Source organism: Notolabrus celidotus, chromosome 21 (genome assembly GCF_009762535.1).
Source record: "Notolabrus celidotus isolate fNotCel1 chromosome 21, fNotCel1.pri, whole genome shotgun sequence".
Classification (NCBI taxonomy): Eukaryota; Metazoa; Chordata; class Actinopteri; order Labriformes; family Labridae; genus Notolabrus; species Notolabrus celidotus.
Window position 1 is genome coordinate 26,579,395 of NC_048292.1, and position 22,192 is coordinate 26,601,586.

Here is a 22,192-nt window from a genome sequence, read left to right on the forward strand (position 1 = left end):
AAAACACAAAATTGTCTGGGTGACCCCAAACTTTTGAACGGTAGTGTATGTCAGTGAGTTTCAGAGCAAAGATAAAAAAGGATCACAGTTTTGGAATATATACCAAAGCAGTCACAGTACATCACCACAGACAATGAAAAAGGAAAGAAGGGGCGAATGGATTTGTACATTAATACAACTGTACTTTCTAAAACACATCTTTGTTAAGTGGCCTTTTTTGTTATTCTGAAAAATATTTAAAACTTTGATACAGTACATGGAGGGTGTGTCATCCTATACTTTTTAACTTTTGTTGTAATGACAGAAACGTTGCCATTACTGTGGCTGTCAACATGTTGGTCATTTCAGTTTTATATTGTGACCAAACATATGATTTCTCTCTGAATATATCTATTCATATTTATACTGATCTCTCATTGGTTGATACAAAAGGAAAAAATAATGAAATAATCACTGCTTTGTACATCCAACAGTCCATTCATTATCGTTACTGCTTATCCCGTTTGGGGTCGTTGGAGGTTAGAGCTTATCCCAGCTGTCACTGGGCGCAGGGTAGGGTACACCCTGGACAGGTCACCACAGGGCTAGCCTGGAGAGACAGACACCCATTTATGCACACACTCACATCTACAGGCAATTAAGAGTAACCAATAATCCTGGGGCCTGTTTCAGGAAGCAAGTTTAACAAACACAGAGTCAAAACCTGAACTCTAGGTTGACGAACCCTGAGCTGTCAAACTCAGAGTGTTTGGTTTCAGAACAGGTGAGAACAGTTATTTCAATCAACTTTGAGTGAAGTTAACCCTGAGTGAAGCTCGTGCATGGGGTTGTAAAAAGCCCTCCTCAATGGAACACAGATAACACGATTCACCATGGCAACAAATTTGAAAATGTTACTCACTATGACCCCCATCAAACAAGTCTGCCATGCAACATTCAACTCATGTCTGAGACCACAGACAGATGATTTTATAATCCTCTTTTTGTTCAGAACTCAGGACTTTGTAGCTTCTTACTAAATCTGTATTATCTGACTTTCCTTTCCTCTCCTCCTCCCGTTAATATAAACGACAGGCACATTAGTCAAAGTGTCAAAGTGCCCCCCCGTATGACTGCTTTCAGTCTGCAGGCTTCAGTTTCTGAGCAGGGGTAACTCAGGGTTAGGTGAAGCAAACCTGCCAGCGAGCAGGTTAGTTTCATGGAGTAAGTTCCCCGGGTAACTGAGTCAGTTTAACGCTGAACTGGCTTTGAGAAACCGAAAACCGGAGTTTCCCTCATTTCAGGGTTTACCAATTTTCACTTAACCTACTTTCTGAAACGGGCCCCTGGTGATCATGTTTTTGGACTATGGGATGAAGCTGGAGTACCCAATGATACCCCACACATGCACAGGGACTCAAACCAGGAACCGTCTTGCTATGAGAAGAGAGGCAACAGTGCTAACCACTGCACCACCATTCAGCCCACTTTATATGTTTCTAATCTATTTATTTATTTTTAATCTATCTATCTATCTATCTATCTATCTATCTATCTATCTATCTATCTATCTATCTATCTATCCATCTATCTATCTATCTATCTATCTATCTATCTATCTATCTATCTATCTATCTATCTCTATCTCTCTATCTCTCTATCTATCTATCTATCTATCTATCTATGCATGCATCTTATCTGATATCCCTATGGGTTCTCTTTTATGCCAAACATGATGTTAATGTATGGTGCTTAAGAAATGATTCTTTTTTACATAAAAGTATAATTATACTTAATACCTTTAGTAAAGTATGTGAACCTATACTAACCATTCATTAAGTTATATCATTGTTAAATTTAACACACTTGTTAAATTCAGAACAACTCCTTAATAAAGCGCTGAATGGGCCTACAGAGCCAGCTGTTAGTGCTGAGCTGAGCCCGATCATCTGGAAAAATCCCCAAATCACTGTTCAGTGTGTCTGTATCTGAAACTTAATGGAATGAACTTGTCTGCTGAAAGACTAGGGATGGTTGAAATGTCTGACATAAAATCATTGGTTCTGAGTGTGCAATCATTTTCTCTACAAATAATTAAATGGATTGATTCATAACTTTTTTAAACTAGCAGCATAAATTAGCATATAGCATTTAAATCAGTAAGAATTTACTATATGACTCATTTGACACAACACAATAACATCTTTGCTGAAAGGTAGTTTCTGGTAAATGAGGAATAACTTTGTCCCATGCAGTTTAAAAAAATCTGAACTAAATCATTTGCATTGCTAGCTGTGAAACAAAATGCTCCTTGGGAATAATAAAATTTACATTGAAGTTATGTCTTAACTTCCACAGGAAAAAGAACATCAATACCACAATTTATTTGTTTTCTTTTGGGCATTTAACTCATTTTTGTCTTGTTTTTTTAATCTTTAAAAAGTAAAAGCTTTTCTATCACCATGGTCTTACTTTACCCATAGCCACATTTAAAGGTATAAATTCAGTCAAACCATAAAATCACAAACAGACACACGTGGTGGATATATACTTTATTTATTTCACTACTGTGATAGATGATAACATTCTATTAGAATTACAAAAACATAACTTAGGTTTCGATACCCGTGTGGTACTTTTCCTCACTCTGACACGACAGCTGCAGAGGTAGTGGAAGGATTGACACGCTGAAAAATAATGCCAGAATACAGAACAGATTTGCCCTGATGAGAAAGCACACAGCGCGTCTGCTACTGGAAGGACGTAACGGACTGAGTTCACAGAACAGCACTAAGTCAAAACATGTGAACACAACTGTCCTCAAAATAGAAATATTTGCATCCTTTACTATGTGTACAAAGTCCTATTTACACAATCTGTAGCAAAGATGAAATCGTTTATGGATAGTTTGACTCTATACCGGTGTAACAGTGTGTTTGTCTAAACAAGGTTTTATCATTAAGACAACAGGATTGAATTTTTGATGATTAGCAACAAAACATAAAATGAGAGATTACAATGACATGTAAACAAGGGTGCATATCAGCGGAGATAGAAATTAATGGTTTTGACAGTGTTCACAAAAACCTGTTTCATATGGTGAATATAGCACAGTAAGGCACAGGAAGCATAACAGCCTGAGTCCTTCAGCCTCCCAGTAGCAAACCACCTTGTATACAGTCAACACCGACACATGCTGATACATTTTTTTTAAACAAATCAATACCAAAAAGTCATAAAAAGAAAGTTTGTTGAAGAAGTTGCGAGATTTGTTCTTGATTGGAAGATATTTGAGTACATGTTTATGTAAAATCACTGATTTGAAGATGGGATTTTGAATGATAACCAAAAATCTGGTATAAATAAAGAGACTGGATTTCCAACAAAGTAAAAACAAATCCAGGGCAAGTCAATCAAAAAAAAAAAAGAAACTCAGATTACATACTGGAATTTAATCCGGCCATGATAACACACTTATCCCCTAACTCTTCACACCAAAGCTACAAAACTTCTCTCTCGACTCTACCCTGCAAATTTAAACTCACCCAATTTCTGCCTCACAGTTCAAACTATGAATCTTCTGAAATACAATAAGCAGTCATATCTATCAGCTACACACTATGTGAGCTGCTAAGTGCGTGCCTTTAAAAGCCAAAACATTAGCTAACCAGCATACAATCCAACAGAGCATTACGAGGCAAGTCTTCCAGACTCTCTCAAACTTTAAAGCCGTAATCAGGAAAAAAAAAAAAAAATCTACACAATAGTTTAAAAAAACAAAACTATATTCATCCTGCTCTTTTCCTAAAGTGAACACTCAAACATCTTATTTCAAACAGCATTTATGTGCGCTTACAAAAATAAAACAAGAGCAGAGAAAATATTTCTTATTCAATTTAACATTTCGTTCAAATTTGGTCAGAAGCAAAACCTCAAAATAAACCTCTGTGTCTACACAAATTCCACACATATGAAGAAAGCAACACAATACTAAGTGATAAGATCGGTAAGGCTATTGGTGCATGTCCTATTCTGTCAGTTATCTCTTAGTAGGATTTAATCAAAAGAGGTGTTTTCCTTTTGTTCATAGAATAAACAATAAGGACAGAAAATGCTGAACATAAAAATGCATTGCTTAAATCTGAACATCATGGTCTTGCATCACAGGTAGAATTTCATAAAATGTGGAACCTAAGTTAGGACTTTTAGGGTCTGCATTGGGGTCCTGATACCCTGTATTGGTTCAATTTTGCTATAATGAAATGATAGGGGGGCCCTTGATAATAAATACAATGATTGAATAGTGTAGAGAATTACACAATTTCATGGAACAACTTAATTTTAACATTTTCCCATCCTGTTAATTATCTCTGGACCCCTGAGAAGAATTATATGACTTCTTTTAGGGCCTAAATGCTTAAAGCCAAGTTTCATTTCCAAGAGAAAATAAAACTGCTTCATTTTCTTTCTTTTTATACTGATTTCTGGCAAACAATATCTAAAAAAAAGTCTAAAAGAATGTAAAAAAAAAAAAAAAAAAGTTAAATGATGACTCAATTATATTCCCTTATATTCCACTTAACCCTTTGATTGTACATTGTGATTTGTTCTATTTACTTCAACATAAAAATATAAAAAAATCCATCACCCATGGAACTGAACCCATGTTTGGTCATTTATAAAGAAAAATGAAAAAGTGAGTGTGTTCTCTTGCCTAGAGGGAAGCTGGGCTTTCTTTGCCGTTTGGTCTTGGTGGTTTTTAACCAGTAGGGGGCAGTGTTATTTGGCAGAAAGTGATTGTACAGCAGTGTATTTCCCTCATTCAGAGTCAATGTGTACATGAGCATAGTGACATCAGTGAAAGCATCACTCTTTTTGCTGTTTAAGTGTACTGTTTCATTAAAGTTGTTCGACAGCTAAAGCTGTAATGAAAGTACAGACATGGTGATATAAAAATACTCTGTGTTGGCATGAAATGCTGGTGGACTATGCTAATTCTGAATAGCTTTGCAAACAAACAAACTACAATTTACCTCGATAGTGAAGCAGTGAACTGAGGATAACAGTTGCTGTGGCTGCAGTCATAATGAGCCTTCCTTATCACAAAGTGGAGAGATTTAGACCAAGTTGAGGTCAGACAAACAAGCTGAAAAAGATCAAGTGCTTTTATAAACTATCAACAGAAGTGTGCAAATCGTTCAATTAAATCTTATTTACAATAAGTGAAACTGCAGAATTTCTCAACAACGCTCCTCTGATACCCTGAGAATTCATTCAGCCAAACACAACAACACCGTTTCCCTCGGATTTCATCACAAACCAGAAGAACATTTCACATTTACGTAGTGTTTGGTTGTAATGAGTCTTAGGTGAGGACAGTACATGGCGGAGAGCCACCGCTACACAGCTGGACATCCATTTTCATGACTGTGAATACACATTTGACTACTCAAAGCACAAAAACAGGAACAATGACATTGTTTTTTTGTTCATGATTGCTTTGAAAAATTACATTTGTTATTGAAATGCGTTTGGCTTTGTTAGAACATCTGAGACAGGACACCATGTGGTGGGAGTATGAGACCAAAGCCTCAGGCTTTTGTTATGAAAACCGAACAGCACGACAGGATGACATTTACAAAAACTCACACATGGAATGGATAGAATATTGAACAATACAGATATTCACAGCAACATTTCAATTGCTAAATGATAGGTTAGTCAAGTAGATTTGTTAGCACACAATACGACTGTGAATACAGGTAGACTTGAGAAGCATTCCATGATTAGTATCATCAGTAGTATGTTGTTAGTGGATTAGTTAATGGTGACACTATACAACAATACTTAATCTCATAGCTTCATTGTTTCTTTTCACATTCAGACATGTTCGGAGACAAATGGAGCAGATTGCACTGATTTCTTGCAAGTTTAAAAGTTTGTCACACATTTAACAATACGGTCTATAAGCGTCATGTAATACTATCAAGTATTCACTGTACAACTCCCCAGCATTCATTACATTACATTTAAGGCAATGTATCATTGATGGACTGTCCCAGTGGTTCAAGAAATATATTTCCCTGTATATCTGTTATAAAATGAGAGGTTATATTGCTCATGGGCTCTAGGTGCAGAACAAAAAACCCTATTCTGCAGATGGTTTTGGTCATTAATACCTTATTAAGGCCCACAGAGGAAATTACATTCAACCATAATTAAATTTATTGGATTGCAGCAATTTTAGAGAGATGTTAGGGGTGATGTATGGTAGTTTCTTTTTTAGTGCAGAGTATATGGAACACTAGACAACCTACAGGAAGCATTTTATGACTTGATCAAAAGTATTAAAGTGTGACATTGTGCAGGTTTTACCACACAGCATTACAGTGCTCAAGAGGGCAGCATAATACACGGGCACCAGCGTCACCAGCTGTGAGAACATCTGTTCTGTATTTCAAGAAGTGGGAATTTGAGGACACCCAATTGCCATATTACACATAGTGCAATTAGGATTTTGCGTTCTTGTTTCACAGTTGGCGCCAGATGGATGGACTATTTCCAGTGCAATGGGATTGCGAACTCTACATTCACACTGCGAGGAACACAATCAACAAGTCATCAGGATTATTGTTTCCCATAGAGTTAACCAACCAGGGAAAACAAGACAACCTTTTTAGGCTTGATAATTGTTGCCATTAAGACAGGTCTGAACTCTCCCTTTGTTCCCTGCTGATATGATCTTACAAGCATTAGCATTAGAATTAGGAGTTGATTCCATTCTTAAAGGTTAATAGTAATTTTTGAGATTGCTTGCAGAAGTTGCTGCCTGATTGTAGAATTTGATCCAGCTGTTCAGTTGGTGCAACCTGAGCCTCCAACTAATCACAATCTGTCTAAAAAGACAATGCATAAAGTTACTCGAGGTATGAATGTACAGTGAATATTGACACTGGCTGTTATCAGCTTTTAAACTAATGACCTTTCAACACAAGAAAGTTCTTTGTGATCATAAATAAACCCTGTCGTTGCTTCTTCATATCTATTTGAGAAATATTTCAGTTTGGATTTAGTTGCTGGTGCTATTGGAACAGTGGCAACACACTGATGCTGCATTCACGTCATATCGGAAGACAGTAGGAAGAAAGGAATGGCTACAACTTGGAATATTCAGAATTTTCGGAGCAGAGTTAACACAGGTCAACCATGACCAACTGGAAAAGAAAACACATTTCTGAAGTAGAAATTATTTTCTGGCTGTGAACTTTTCAAATCTGCTAACAGTTCTGAATTAGCTACTATGCAAGCTAGCTGTTGACACAAATTTGGAGTTTGTACATACATCCTGCTGTATAATCCATCCTGGCTTTGATTGACACAAGGTGTCATGAATGTTTTTGTCCGTCAGTCTTGTATTTACACTTAATCCGATATGAGGTGAACGTGGCAAAAAACAAAACACAGTTAGTACTACACTCTGTTACATTTTCTGACTTAAAGTCTCCTCACATGCATACATATTGTTACACTTTTCCTTTTGCTTGATATTTTTCTGTCATAGTCAAAGCTTATACTCTTTGACTAATAGACACAACACCTCACAGCTTCGGACAACATAGCTGTTGCTTTGGCAGTTGGTTTTTAAAGAAGTGCAGAGGACCCCAAATAGAGCCTTGTGGAACACCCGGAGGCCCTTCTTGGCTTGGAGCTCAGTTTGATCATAGTGGAGGGAGATGCGAGCTTGCCACTGAGGTGAAGGTGAGCTGTTGGCAGAGCAGTAGGATCTAGATGTTAGTTTCCCGCTGCATGGGTTGCTCACCTTTTTCATTTTTGTCAGCCAACTCCTCTGACATCTGCGCTTCAGCCTCTTTTTGATCTTTGAGCTGGTCTGGATCTTCTGTCTCAGTCCGTTTGTACATTTCTGCACACTTGCGTTCGCGTTCCAAGAGTCTGTAGTTAATGAAGTTCCCAATGAAGAGCCAGATACTTGCAAAAATCACCACGGCTCCGCAGCAAAAATACATGTACTTGTAGTTTTTTGTGACATCAACGAGTTTTCCTGTAAAAGAGCAGAAGGTTTTTATAGATTAGTACCTGAAACACATACATTAGAGATAGGGATGGGTACCGAATTCGGTACTTTTATAGGTACTGACCGAATTCCGTCGGTACTACCGAGTACCGACTCACGTAAAATCAAACGGTACCATGTTTCGGTACCTGAACGCATCCCTGTGACTGTGAGGGAGTGGAGGAGTAGGTGATTTTCCATACTGTCGCCCTGTAATAAAGTCAGACTGACCGGGTGGACGTCTCTGCTCTCTGCTTTCTGGATCTGCGCAGGAGCGCGCCAAATGGAGCCTGCAGCTGACGGGCGCGTGCACTAACCACGAGGCAGAACTTCATGAGGATTAAGTTTATTTTCTACAGTCTATGGTTGAGACTGACCCTCTCGTTCCGACTACCTAACCCTGTTTATAACCACTCCTGTGTGCGTGAATGCCCAACAAGTAAGTTGTGTGTCCTGTTATTATAAAGAGATGGAGAACTGACTCCTCCCCGTCTGCAGGCGTTCACGTGTGTCCATTGATAAACTCCCGATAGAGCAATTAGACGCCACGAGCACGTGTCAGCTAATATATCTAATCGCCTATATAATCCTGTTTCTGTTCATTTCATGTTAAATTGAATAAATATGTTAAATTAAACAAATTTGAGATTTTTTATTTAAATTAATATTTATACTACATAAAAACACAAAAGTACCGAAAATTGGTACCGTTGAGTACCGGTACCGATTCCCAGGTACCGGGTATCGGTACCGTATCGGTTCAAATGTGAAAGGTACCCATCCCTAATTAGAGATACATTTTCCCTAAAATATGTCTAAAGATCAGCTGCTTTTAATACTTCCTGTTCCCTCCCTTCCCTAGTGTAAAGAGCTGTGAGCCCAAAATGAGAGAAACTACTGTAGCTTATCTCAGTAGTAATCCACTTGAATCTATCAACTACTGACTAAACTAATCCTCTACCACACAAAATAATTAAAAACAGTTCAGATATTTATGAAACAAGTCAGCTGTAAAAGTTGCTTGTTTTCATTTAATATTTAGAAACCAACCAAGTCTGCTGAGTGTTAGCTTGGTTGTTGACAAGCTAGCTCAGAGGGCTTTATGTGACTTAAGAACACTAGAAAAGGCCCTACTCGCTAATGCACGTGTAAGAAGTGCAAGCTGAAGTACCTTAAAGGTGTTACAATAGGCCTTGAAAACATTGCCAATGAAGCTGACTTGAGGCTCATATAACTTACATTTTTGACAATATGTGCTCTCAAACAAATAGATCATACCTGCAAGAGGTGGACCCAGGAGGACGGGGCAACATTCCACGATGGTGGTGAGTCCAACAGCACTGGAGAATCTCTGAGCCCCAACCAGGTCCATCAGTGTTTCAAACAACACTGAGCTTACCATGCCAAAGGCGAAGCCGAAGAACAAGGCATACACCACCAGACCAGTGTAGCTTTCTACTAGTGGGCAGAGGATGTGGCACACCCCATTGTACAGCACAGCGAAGCTGAAGAAGTACTGGATTCTTGGCCGAACCCAGCGTGAGTTGGCAAGTAACCCCATGGAGGGCCTTGCAAACATGTCAACAAAAGCAAGAATTGAGAGCAGGAAGGCAGCCGAGTACTCATCCACACCCATGTCCTTAGCGTAGGCCGCAAGGAAGACAATAGGAGCAAAGAAGCCCAGAAACATGATGACATTGCCTGAAAGGTAAATGAGGAAGCCACGGTGCTTAAAGAGTGACAAGTCCAAGTACTTGTTAAGTGTTTTCCAAGCAGTCCGCTTTTCTTTTGTAGTGGTCATTGCAACTAACTCCTCTTCTTTCTTGATCTTGCCAGGTGGGGGTCCTAAAGGTCTCATGAGTGATCCAGCCACGCAGCAGTTCAGTAGCAGGCCGCCCAGGATGAGGAAGCTTCCTCTCCAGCCAAAGTAGTTAAAGAGGTACTGGTTGAGAGGAGCAAGAGTGCTGAGGAAGACTGGACTGCCCGCCATCGCCAGCCCATTAGCAATAGGACGCTTCTTGAAGAAATATCTTCCTATCATAGTCAGGGCTGGCTGCAGGTTAAAAGCAAGGCCAAGTCCTGTAGAGAAAGATGGCAGACATACATGAAACACTATTAGACATGCTACAACTGTTAATGTAACAGTTCTTAAGAACAGACAGATCGATTTCACCTTAAACTCAACTAGAAAAGGAACCAATTAGAACATCTGCTTTGTTAGAAGTAACTGTGCACTTCTGTACTACTTGTATGAAAAAATAAGCTAGCAACCTGCCCATCAAAGTGATCCTTTTGATATGTAGCCATGTTTGTGAGGTGGTTCTTTGAATTGTCCAATATTTTAGGTCAATGAGAACATACCTTTGCTGTCTGTTGCAATTTGCTCCAATGATACTTACTGTATCATGCTACTCAACAAATGTTAGCATGCCACGATTAGTTTGTAAAATAGAGAAAAAGCTAAGCATTATGCTAGCTAACAATCATCATGCCATCAATGTCACAGTAAGCACGGTACCATGCTAGTGTTAGCATTTACCTTAAAGTGCCCTCTGTGAATCAGCAGAACCTCTGCAGTTCTTTTTTTTTTTTTTACACAATCTGCACTTTTTCTACATTTCTTTCATTTTTGCAATGCAATAAACATAAATAACCATATCTTAATGTATTATGGTTGTAGATTACAAATTTAAGCCCATTTAAGCCATATGTTGCTTGCCTTGAATTAAATATTAAAACCTACTCTATTAAGTAGTGCCTGTTAAAGAGCTCCAGTGTAGCATAAGGCACTGTTTAAAGTATACCCTCTTAAATGGGTATCGATTATTTGATGCATAATATGGTATGATTTACAGGGGAAATGGCTAGACATTTATTTTGCATCTACAGCTGCCCTTTGACATATAAGCCTAAAGGATTTAATGTTGTTCAGTGAGGTAAAACCACAGCTTTACCATGGGAAAATTATTGTGTTTTAAGTATTGTGCTACTTTTAAAGGCCTTACTATAAGTTGGCTGGAAGTTAGCACATGAAATAATGCTGAAACACAGCACAATAACAGAGCCAATATACTGCCTACAACAATGGTTTTATTTTGAACCTGCTACTTGGAGGTAGAGGCTAATCAAATTAACCCAAATAGCCTTTGGTAGACTCAGGGGGACTTACCTCCAATTACTCCTATGCAGATGTAAAGCTGGACCACGCTGTTGCAGAAGGAAGCTAAGATCATGCCAGTGGAACAGAGGCAGCCCCCCATCATGACGATGGGTCTGCAGCCATATGTGTTCACCAGTACACTGCTGACGGGACCTGAAACAAATGGACACGATCAAATCAACTCAAACATGTCAGATGTTTACGGTATTCAGGGTCACTGGAGGTGAAGGTATAATGATTTAATCCCATTAGAGCTATACACCAGCAGGAGCCGAGTCTCTATTCATAGCAGCAATGGGCTGTTTCCATTTTTAAACCCTGCACTCCCATCGGGCTTGTGTTTAATCAAATTGAGATGAGTGAGTGACCGTGTGAAGAATTGGAGAAGACGTTCATAAAAGAGAGTCGACTGCTATTTCATTCACTTATTTAAACACACAATGTTTTTGCTGGAAAACAAAGAGTTACAGTACATCAAGTCATTTACTCTACAACCTGGGTTTTAAGCTGCTTAAAGTATAAAGGTGAATCCCAACACATTGCACTTAAAGAGGACATGACACAGCATTTTTTTTATTATTCCTGTATTTTGGTTTCTTTGCTAACATCTCTGTCACTGAGAGCTGTCAGAAAATGTCTTAAATTAAGTGAATTGTTGAAAGCAAATCCCCAGTTCACCAGATCAACTTATTGATCTAACTAATCTTTATCCAATTAGAAGTGTGGGTCAACTATAATAGCATTACCGCCACTGTGATTGGTTCTTTTACAATTAACTACAGGTTCTTCTTAGAGTGAATGTACAGTGTCATAGTTGTCAACACACCAGCTATAACAGTGTAATGTCCATCTAATAACATAACAAATTACAAAAAAAAACTGTGACATGTTGAAAAATTGGATCTCATCACTGAGTTGTGTTTAGAACTTTTTTTAAAAATTGGAACTTGGAATTGGAGTGAAATAAACTGTTACGTCAACAAGGAGGTCGCCAAAATGTTGGTGCCGTACCATAGATTGTATAAATCATGGATGTGGTCTCAGTTATGTGACCCATTGGTTCCTGGAGAGGCGTTATGAAGAGCAATGATGGGGGTCGCCATCTTGAAAAAAGCTGTCTCAGCCTTACTTTTGATCAATCTAACTACAAGCATGTAGGTGGGCAAAGGTCAACTCACCACACCCCTAACTATACAAATTTGTACATAACTCTTAGCCTTTATACAATCAGTACAGGTGAGTTTCAAAAAATATGTCACTGAACAGTAGTCATGAAAAGAGAAGTAGGCAATTCAGACCATTTTAAAGGTGACATATCATGCAAAATGGACTTTTTAATGGTTCTCTACCTGAAATATGTGTCCCTGGCATGTCTACAAACCCCCCGAGGATGAAAAAAATCCATTCTGCCCCTGTTCTGATTTCTCCACCTTTCTGTAAATGTGTGTGAAACGAGCCGTTTCAGACTTCCATGTTTTTGTTACGTAACAACAATATCCGGTCTGTCACGGAGTCAGAGCTCAGAGCTTGTTCAGCCCATAGACTGTATAAAATAATACTGAATCCCCCCTCCGTTTTTCATTACCTGCACAAATGTGTGCTAACAAGGAGCTTAGGAGGGAGGCATGCTAGTTGTAGGCTGTCTTAATAAACACAAAGGTCTGTTTTACTCCCCACGTCTGCAGATTTGGAGATCTAGTGGATGATTTTTATTTATTATGGATAAGTGCTAGCACTAGTTAGCATAGCTACATAGCTACATGTCGTAGCTGTGTACCAAGACACATGTCTACATACTGACAAATAAAACAACAAGAAACACAGAATCTGTGACCAATCCTTCAGAAAGGTCCTGCTGCCTTTCTGGCAGAGGTCAGGTTTACTCCCCACGTCTGCAGATTTGAAAATCTAGTGGATGATTTTTATTTGTCATGGATAAGTGCTAGCACTAATTAGCATAGCCACATAGCTACATGTTCGTAGCTGTAGCTGTATACTAAGACACATGTCTACATACTGACAAATAAAACAACAAGAAACACTAAATCTGTGACCAATCCTTCAGAAAGGTCCTGCTGCAGGCGCCTCTCCATCAGGATCAGATTCTGGATCAGATTCAGAGGGTTGAAGTAACGTGATCTCTGAGCAGCCGGGTATATTCAGCCAACATGTAAACATTAGATCAACGTGCTGGACAGCCGAGGCACATCCACTTCCTGAGGGGGCGTGGTCAGAGAGAAAACAGAGTGTTCTGAGGAGGACTGAAGAAGAGGGTTTTTCAGGCAGACCAAAATCTGATTTCAAAGTGTTTTTTTGAGCATAAACTTTAAAGACATGTTTTGGGGACCTCTTAGACCAATATATATTGATGAAAAAAGCGTGATATGTCACCTTTAACATGGGGCATTATGAGGATTCTGTGGCTTTTGCAGTCATCCTCAAGTGGACACTAGAGGACCTGCAGTTTTTTTACACTTCTGCATTGGCTTCTTTTTTCAACACTGGAGCCTTCCACTAAGCATACTGTATGGGCTACTCCCAACTACTATTGTTGATGCTTATCTCTTTGAGCCCCTCTAACCTCAGAGCCTTATATACTCCCACACTCCTGCAGGCAAGTCAAAGCAAGTCATATTTCTCTCGTCTGTTGTCTGGTCTTGTATTCCAGTCAGTACAATGCCAGAGGGATTTTCAAACTAACTTTTGCTCTCTGCTGAGGTCAACCCTTAGTATCTCTGCTGCTGCTCTGACGTCAGTACCAACACTGCAGAAGTAAGACATGTAACTAGAAGTGTTTGCCTTTAGGGCTTTTGTTGGAAGTCTTGCCAAGAAATTGCACTGACTCGGCCCATGTTACGCAGTACAAGAACAGGCTTCCAAGGTAGAGAGGGTCAATAATGAAGGCACCTCTCTTCTATTATAGGTCACCATCTTTATGACAACCTTGAAAATGTATTTAAGGAATAATTTTGCATTTTATGATGCATTAGATACATATTTGCCAAAGAAGTTCATAAACATATTTTCACTAATACTTAAAGGAGCCTTACTGTACACTATACAAAAATAGCTCTCATTGATTGTTGCTGATGTTGTCCAGTTTTTTGATAAAAGGGGAATCATAACAATTACTCATCAAATTCAGTATGGTTTTTTTTTGTATTTATGGAAAAAAAAAATTTTTTTTTAAAGTGAATCAATTGTTCTCGAGTGAAATATTAAAAAGAAATGTAAAATACATTAAAGAAACGTATTACTGTGCTGTAACTTTCTATTATTACATTAATTTAATGAAAAAAGTTCTGTTGCACAACATCCACTTAAAGAGTACTCACCACCTTTTAACTAACACCTTCTCCTTTGCTGAATATAAAGTACAGGGGGTGTAAATCAAACTGCAGTAAGAAAAGTAATGAAAGACGTATTTTTTCCTTGAATAAAGCCTTCATTACTGTCCAGAAGATGTACCATATTTCCCCAGGCCAGGCCCATTTTAAAAAGCCACACTGGCCGAGGAGTCATTCGACTTAAATATCCTCTGCATGAATCTTTTTCAACCTTGAGGAGAGTTCTCCTCATTTGCATCCAGAGCAGTGATCAGTATTCTCAGGGGCCTGGTCGAACCAGAATTGTGAAAGATGAGGAAGGCCCTGGGCCTGCACATTATCTCACTGTAAAAGGCTCATCATCTCCTGACCAGACGCAGCATGGCCTTCATTACACATTGGACAAAACCCAATGTCTAATAATTATTTAATGTGAATAACAGCATAGAGGCTAATGTAGCTAAGAGTGTGAGGATGCTGGCTGTCCATCACTTTTAAAGTAGGATGTTCTGCTGCAAAGGGACACAGGCTTTTCTTGTGAAACTATGTCTGGTTTATCCATGTTGCAGGCATTAAAGGTGTCATATCACGCTTTTTTCATCAATATATATATTGGTCTAAGAGGTCCCCAAAACATGTCTTTAAAGTTTATGCTCAAAAAAACACTTTGAAATCAGATTTTGGTCTGCCTGAAAAACCCTCTTCTTCAGTCCTCCTTAGAACACTCTGTTTTCTCTCTGACCACGCCCCCTCAGGAAGTGGATGTGCCTCGGCTCTCCAGCACGTTGATCTAATGTTTACATGTTGGCTGAATATACACGGCTGCTCAGAGATCACGTTACTTCAACCCTCTGAATCTGATCCAGAATCTGATCCTGACGGAGAGGCGCCTGTAGCAGGACCTTTCTGAAGGATTGGTCACAGATTTAGTGTTTCTTGTTGTTTTATTTGTCAGTATGTCGACGTGTGTCTTGGTACACAGCTACAGCTACAGCTATGAACATGTAGCTATGTGGCTATGCTAATTAGCGCTAGCACTTATCCATGACAAATAAAAATCATCCACTAGATCTTCAAATCTGCAGACGTGGGGAGTAAAACCGACCTTTGTGTTTATTAAGACAGCCTACAACTAGCATGCCTCCCTCCTAAGCTCCTTGTTACCACACATTTGTGCAGGGAATGAAAAACAGAGGAGGAGTTGAGTTGTATTTTATACAGTCTATGGGCTGAACAAGCTCCGAGCTCTGACTCCGTGACAGACCGGATATTGTTGTTATGTAACAAAATCACGGAAGTCTGAAACGGCTCGTTTTAGACACATTTATAGAAAGGTGGAGAATACAAAAAAGGGGCAGAATGGATTCTTTTCATTTTCGGGGGGTTTGTAGACATGCCAGGGACACATATTTCAGGTAGAGAACCATTAAAAAGTCCATTTTGCATGATATGTCACCTTTAAGATAATGTGTAAAGGCATATAATAGTAAGCAAATTCACACTGGATGATGGAGCTGTGATAGTTGTATTTTCAATGAAAAATGTGTGCTCATTCTAAATTTGATACCAGCAACAGGTTTGAAACAAGATTGGGCAGGGACAACAAAACGCTGAAAAAGTTGAGAAATGCTAAGAACAAGCACTCAGAGGAACATCTTCCAACTAATGAGGTTAATTTGCAACAGGTTAGTAACATGACTGGGTATAAAAAGAGAAGCTTTATCCCTCATAATTACAGATGGAAAGAGGATCAATAGTCTGTAAGAGGCTTGGATAGTTCAACAATCCAGAGAAATCTAGGCCCAAAATCAAAACTGTATGGCTCAACCCCTCAGGTGGCACTGCACTGTATTAAAAAGAGACATGACTCTGCAGTGGAAATCACTGCATGGGCTGAAAATCACTTCAAAAAAACATTTCCTGTGAACATAGCTTGTTGTTGCATCCACAAATGCAGGTTAAAATTGGATCATGCAAAGAGGTAACCGAATAAACATGATACAGACAACACCAGTGAAGTGGAAAACTGTCTTGTGATCTGACACATTTAAATTTGACATTCTTTTGGAAATCATGGATGCCAAATCCTCCGCTCTAAGGAGAAGAGGGACCACCTGGCTTATTATCAGGGCACAGTCAAAAATCCCACATCCTTGCTGGCATGGGGTTGCATATGTGGGCATTGCATGGGTTGCTGATACATCTGGGTTACATACATTTCTTGGAGCAATAAGCTGCCATCCAGACAATACCTTTTTCAGGGAAGGCCTTTCATATTTCAGCGAGACAATGCTAAACCACATTTTGCTAATACTACAACAGCATGGCTCCTTAGTAGAAGAGTCCTACCAAAACGTCCTGCTTGCTGTCCCAACTTGACACCCTTTTGTAACATTTGACAAATAATGCAACAGAATTGACAAAGGAGACTGAACTGTTAAGCAATCTAAATACTATATCAGGTAAGAATGGGACAATATTTCAGCTTCTAAAATCCAGAAACTGATCTTCTCAGTTAGTGGGTACTACTGAGGGCCTTTCCCAGTTAAGCTGCATCCAGAAGATGAGACTATGGCTCTAGTAGGCAGTTTCCAAGTTTGAAAATTCAGCTGTGTTAATGAAAATGAAGCTGTTCTGAAAAAGAGAGCAATGCTCATAGTGAATCACATTTAAACTAAGGTTTTTGTCTTACTAATGCTCGATTATTGAGTCGTGAGGTCAGGATAGTGATTCTACAGCGTTAGTAATGAGAGGAAATTGCACATAATCCACTTTTTCCTGACATTTAATTCCATTTTCCTTTCTGCTGCATCAGAGAGGAAGATCTCTCTTAAAGGTGACATATCATGCAAAATGGACTTTTTAATGGTTCTCTACCTGAAATATGTGTCCCTGGCATGTCTACAAACCCCCCGAGAATGAAAAAAATCCATTCTGCCCCTGTTCTGATTTCTCCACCTTTCTGTAAATGTGTGTGAAACGAGCCGTTTCAGACTTCCGTGTTTTTGTTACGTCACAACAATATCCGGTCTGTCACGGAGTCAGAGCTCGGAGCTTGTTCAGCCCATAGACTGTATAAAATAATACTGAATCCCCCCTCCGTTTTTCATTACCTGCACAAATGTGTGCTAACAAGGAGCTTAGGAGGGAGGCATGCTAGTTGTAGGCTGTCTTAATAAACACAAAGGTCGGTTTTACTCCCCACGTCTGCAGATTTCAAGATCTAGTGGATGATTTTTATTTATCATGGATAAGTGCTAGCGCTAGTTAGCATAGCCACATAGCTACATGTTCATAGCTGTGTACCAAGACACACGTGGACATACTGATAAATAAAACAACAAGAAACACAGAATCTGTGACCAATCCTTCAGAAAGGTCCTGCTACAGGCGCCTCTCCGTCAGGATCAGATTCTGGATCAGATTCAGAAGGTTGAAGTAACGTGATCTTTGAGCAGCCATATATATTCAGCCAACATGTAAACATTAGATCAACGTGCTGGAGAGCCGAGGCACATCCACTTCCTGAGGGGGCGTGGTCAGAGAGAAAACAGAGTGTTCTGAGGAGGACTGAAGAAGAGGGATTTTCAGGCAGACCAAAATCTGATTTCCATGTGTTTTTTTGAGCATAAACTTTAAAGACATGTTTTGGGGACCTCTTAGACCAATATATATTGATGAAAAAAGTGTGATATGTCACCTTTAAGCTCCCAATTGTTCTTTTTTGATTGTAACAAATTTGTATTTATTCAAGACTGAATCAAAACAGCAAAGTATCAAAAAACTGATGTCTAGTTTCTTTACTGCAAGATGCAAAAACACCTTGTTTTTATGCAAGAAACTGCAGAACAGAGACTTGTGGTAAGCCATTATAAATGTCACAGGTGACAGCTTCATATCATAAGTAGTCATTTCTTCTTTATGTATTGTTGTGAAGACATCTATTATAGCAGCTTCCCTTACCCTACCTTGAAGAACGCTCAATTATTCTGATCTGAACTAAACTAACAGTTTACAGACTGTTTTTATACACAGGAAATAGTATCAGTGACATCTTGGCACAGTGTGTTATTCAATCTAAGATACACAGTGACAGGCTGCGAGCGCCAAGAACTCCATCAGTTTCACTTTCAGTATGTTCCAGAAACCTCAAGGTGCTCTTGATGTGGAAAACACTTTTCACTTTTAACAGATAGTTCTTCAGGGACACTTCTGTTCTACAAAAAAAACCTTGATTTACAAGGTCTTAAAATGGAAATGGAAACAAATCATGCTCCTTAATACTTAATACAACTATGCGTTTTTTTCCTTGTATTTCGAATTAATGTATTTCCCTCAATACAGTTTCTTTCTTGCCCCATGATAAATTACTTGACTGGCAAACAGATCAGCTCTGTGTATTTATCATCTACCTGTATTTATAGCTGGCAGTAGATGAAACATTGGTGTGTACTGTTCACACGCCAACTCGCCCAAGGTCAGGTCTCTCTGTACGTATCTGGATTAACAACACTGATCCACCACAGACGCACACAGCCTGCAGCTTAATGGCATCATCACTGTGCGACGCTGGCTGTGTTGAGGAGGATGAGGGATGCGTCTCATCCTAGCTGTCTGATGTAATGCTATCAAGGACTGCACTGTACAAAGGAAATATGCTCGGCTCTTCTTTATACAGAAAGTAATGCAAATAAATTATTGGGAAGAATAGATGATGACACTTTTCTCCATACGACAAAAACATTCTGCTGTGTTTGTTGGACAATGCTAGTCTATTTGCAATGTTGGTCAATCAGCGGTTACGCAAATCTTTAGGGCGATGTAGGTGTCCCGCCAACATTCAGGGAATAGTTTGTTTACAATCTCATAAACAAAGGTGGGGCTCTGTGTCACCATTCCCACATTTCAGGTTCACACTGATAGATAATTAGGGCTTACAGAAGTGATGCAATTAACTGGATGTCCTCTCATAGTCTTGTAGAGACAGGTTCGTCACACAGTCGCAAAGAGAACATGATAATTAAGCAATGCTATGTGTCCTAAAACAGAACCAGCTGTTAGACTGTAGAGATTGGCTAATATATTAATGTGCCTCAACTTGTCTTTTATTCTACAAACTATTGATATAGAAAAAGTGGCTTCATTCTCAAAAGTTTTGAATCATGATTTGGAAAAACTGTGCCAACAGAGTGGAGGATATTCGAGCCACAGCCAGGCAATCATTTCTAAAGCATCTTTCAAACAAAGAGCAAATCAAAGGACTTTACATATGCACAGTTTGTTCTTTTTGTAGAAGTAATGAGGGATTTCTGATAAGTTATCTGCTATGCACATCCATCAGTGTTATAGTAGTCTAAAGCAGTTCCCAAACTGAGGGTTGGGACCCCACCGAAGGATCATGAGACGCTGATTGGGGGTCACAAGAGGTCATTCATAAACATTAAACATTTTGAAATATTTAGAAAAGCATATTTGATCAATTATTGTAAAGTTATAAACAAAAACTGTAGATAAATTTGAGATAAAACCATGCATTTGAAAAAATGTCATCAATTTCCTTCTTTCCTTTGTTGCCACATGACCCCTGAGGAAATTATCAACAATCAATCAATCAATCAATCTTTATTTATATAGCACCAAATCACAACAAACGTTATTTCAAGACTCTTTCCAAACAGAGCAGGTCTAGACCGTACTCTATGTTAAATTGTTAACAAAGACCCTACATCAAGACAGGATAAGATCCAGTCCCATCTTACAGACAGGACTCAGTCTGATCTCATCTTAATCCACCATGAGCAGAGCACTTTGCATCATTTAGCAAGTTAGGGTGGCAAGGACAAACTTCCTTTAACAGGCAGAAACCTCCAGCAGAACTCACGTTAGACACACATCTGCCTGTGAAATGATGACATTATGACTGGTGAGTACAGTTGCAGCAAGTGAACTTACAGCAGCTCAGTGAACACATCAGACCAGCTAAATGATACATGTTAAGCTTTAAGCCAGTATAAAACTCAGGCATCACTTATATGTCTGCTTATTAAATACTGAATGTCAACTCACTGTAACAGTTGAAACATGGATATTACTTGAATCCTGCTTCTCACTGTTTTGAAATTACAATGTGATAGTATTTAGTTTTTTAATTGTCCTATTAGTTCTTGTGTGCAGCTGTAACATTCAACCAGCTGAGGACAATGGGGTCTCCAGTCTCTGGCAATGTTAGTTTGGGGGTAGCAGACCAAAAAGTTTGAGCTATGTGCTAACGTCAACATGCTAACTATGGCAATGTTAAACAGAATATTTAACAGGTATAATTGTGACTTTGTTCAAAAATATGGTGCACATACAACATGATGACATCTGCTTGGTCGCTAGCATAGTTCTGTGTGAGAACTTTAATGTCCTGGCTATAGGCGATTTTTTTTTTTAACCAAAGGAACTTTACCCTGGAACTACGTGCGTTTCAACCGGTGGACCCAGGGTCTAAATTTAGTTCAGGGGTAGATAATCTCCCCCCTAAAAAGCCCCTGTTAGGGGGGTAGTACTTTTCAAAGGTTCTAGAGCTTTCGGGGGCAGGGCCTGCATTGCTGAACATGTCTGATTGGTAGATTAACCGCAGTGTTGTTATTCCTCCCTCCGTCCACAATAACATCACACACATCTGTGATTCACTTGATTTCTCTTTCTTTCATTAGTTTTTATTTGTTCTATCTTTTTTGTATGTGTGTGTACTTTTCAAAAGAAGAAGCTGTGATTCTCTTGATTTAGCAGCTTGTAACAGTAGTCTTCTCTCAGCCCACCGTGAATGCGTCTCTCCCGGTGTTCTGGTTTTAAAAGTGACCCTGTAAACTGGAGACCTTCAGCTGAACGTGTCAGTGTTTGTGGAGTTTACACAGCTGTTGAAACACAGAGGGAGTTCCTGGGAATGCAAACTAGTTTAGTTTTTATTAAGATTTCAAAATATCCTCATCAGATATTTAATGATCGTCTAAAGACATTTATGAGGGATGCATCCGGCTGAAAGTCTCCAGTTAACTGGGTCGCTGTTTAAACCAAAACACCGGCCGATCTCTGCCACGGCTTTTTGAGTTCAAAAGGATTTTAAAGCCGTGTTGAAACGTCTTTGCTACTCGCGCTTATCTCCTCTCACGTGTTGATTCAGTGAATCCATCTGTGATGAAATATAGCACCATCTAAAACAGCGCCAGCTGAGTCTCTTCATGCTAACAGGCTAACTGTTGTGTTGCTCATAATGATACCTGCCTGCCCGTCTGCTTCTATGGTGTCATCTGTGATGAATGGTCTTCGTCTTTGTTTTACTGCCCTCTACTGGTCTGGTGGTGTAGTGCATTTACTTGTTTTTCTCCATACGTCACTGGCCTGATTTGAACAATCTACCCGGGACTTCAGCCCGCGGTCGAAACGCAGACAACAATTGGGGCACAGGAACCTTTTAGTTCAGGGTAAAGTAGTTCTGGGGGCTGAAAGACCCCGGAGCTCTTGGTCGAAATGCACCTAATGCTAGTTGAAAAGTAAGAGCAGCATTAATGAGCTATCTGTAGGACTAGCCCACAGGGTAAAATGAATAACAGTTGTTGAGATAGTGTACCAAGGGTTGTACCAAAGTAAAACTTAGAACAGTGGTGGTCT

At 39.3% G+C, this 22,192-nt stretch overlaps 1 protein-coding gene across 2 annotated transcripts in view; it reads right to left on the reverse strand.

The window, feature by feature from the left end:
- Window positions 1-2,516: 2,516 nt before the first annotated feature.
- LOC117805395 (monocarboxylate transporter 2-like) overlaps window positions 2,517-22,192 on the reverse strand; it is a 55,288-nt gene continuing 35,612 nt past the window's right edge. For both annotated transcript variants that reach the window (XM_034674113.1, XM_034674114.1), the window contains exons 3-5: window positions 11,220-11,363; window positions 9,329-10,129; window positions 2,517-8,038 (exon numbers count right to left, since the gene is read on the reverse strand). In XM_034674113.1, the coding sequence (XP_034530004.1) occupies window positions 7,764-8,038; window positions 9,329-10,129; window positions 11,220-11,363 (1,220 nt within the window). In that variant the 3' untranslated portion in view covers window positions 2,517-7,763. The remainder of the gene's footprint in view (window positions 8,039-9,328; window positions 10,130-11,219; window positions 11,364-22,192) is intronic.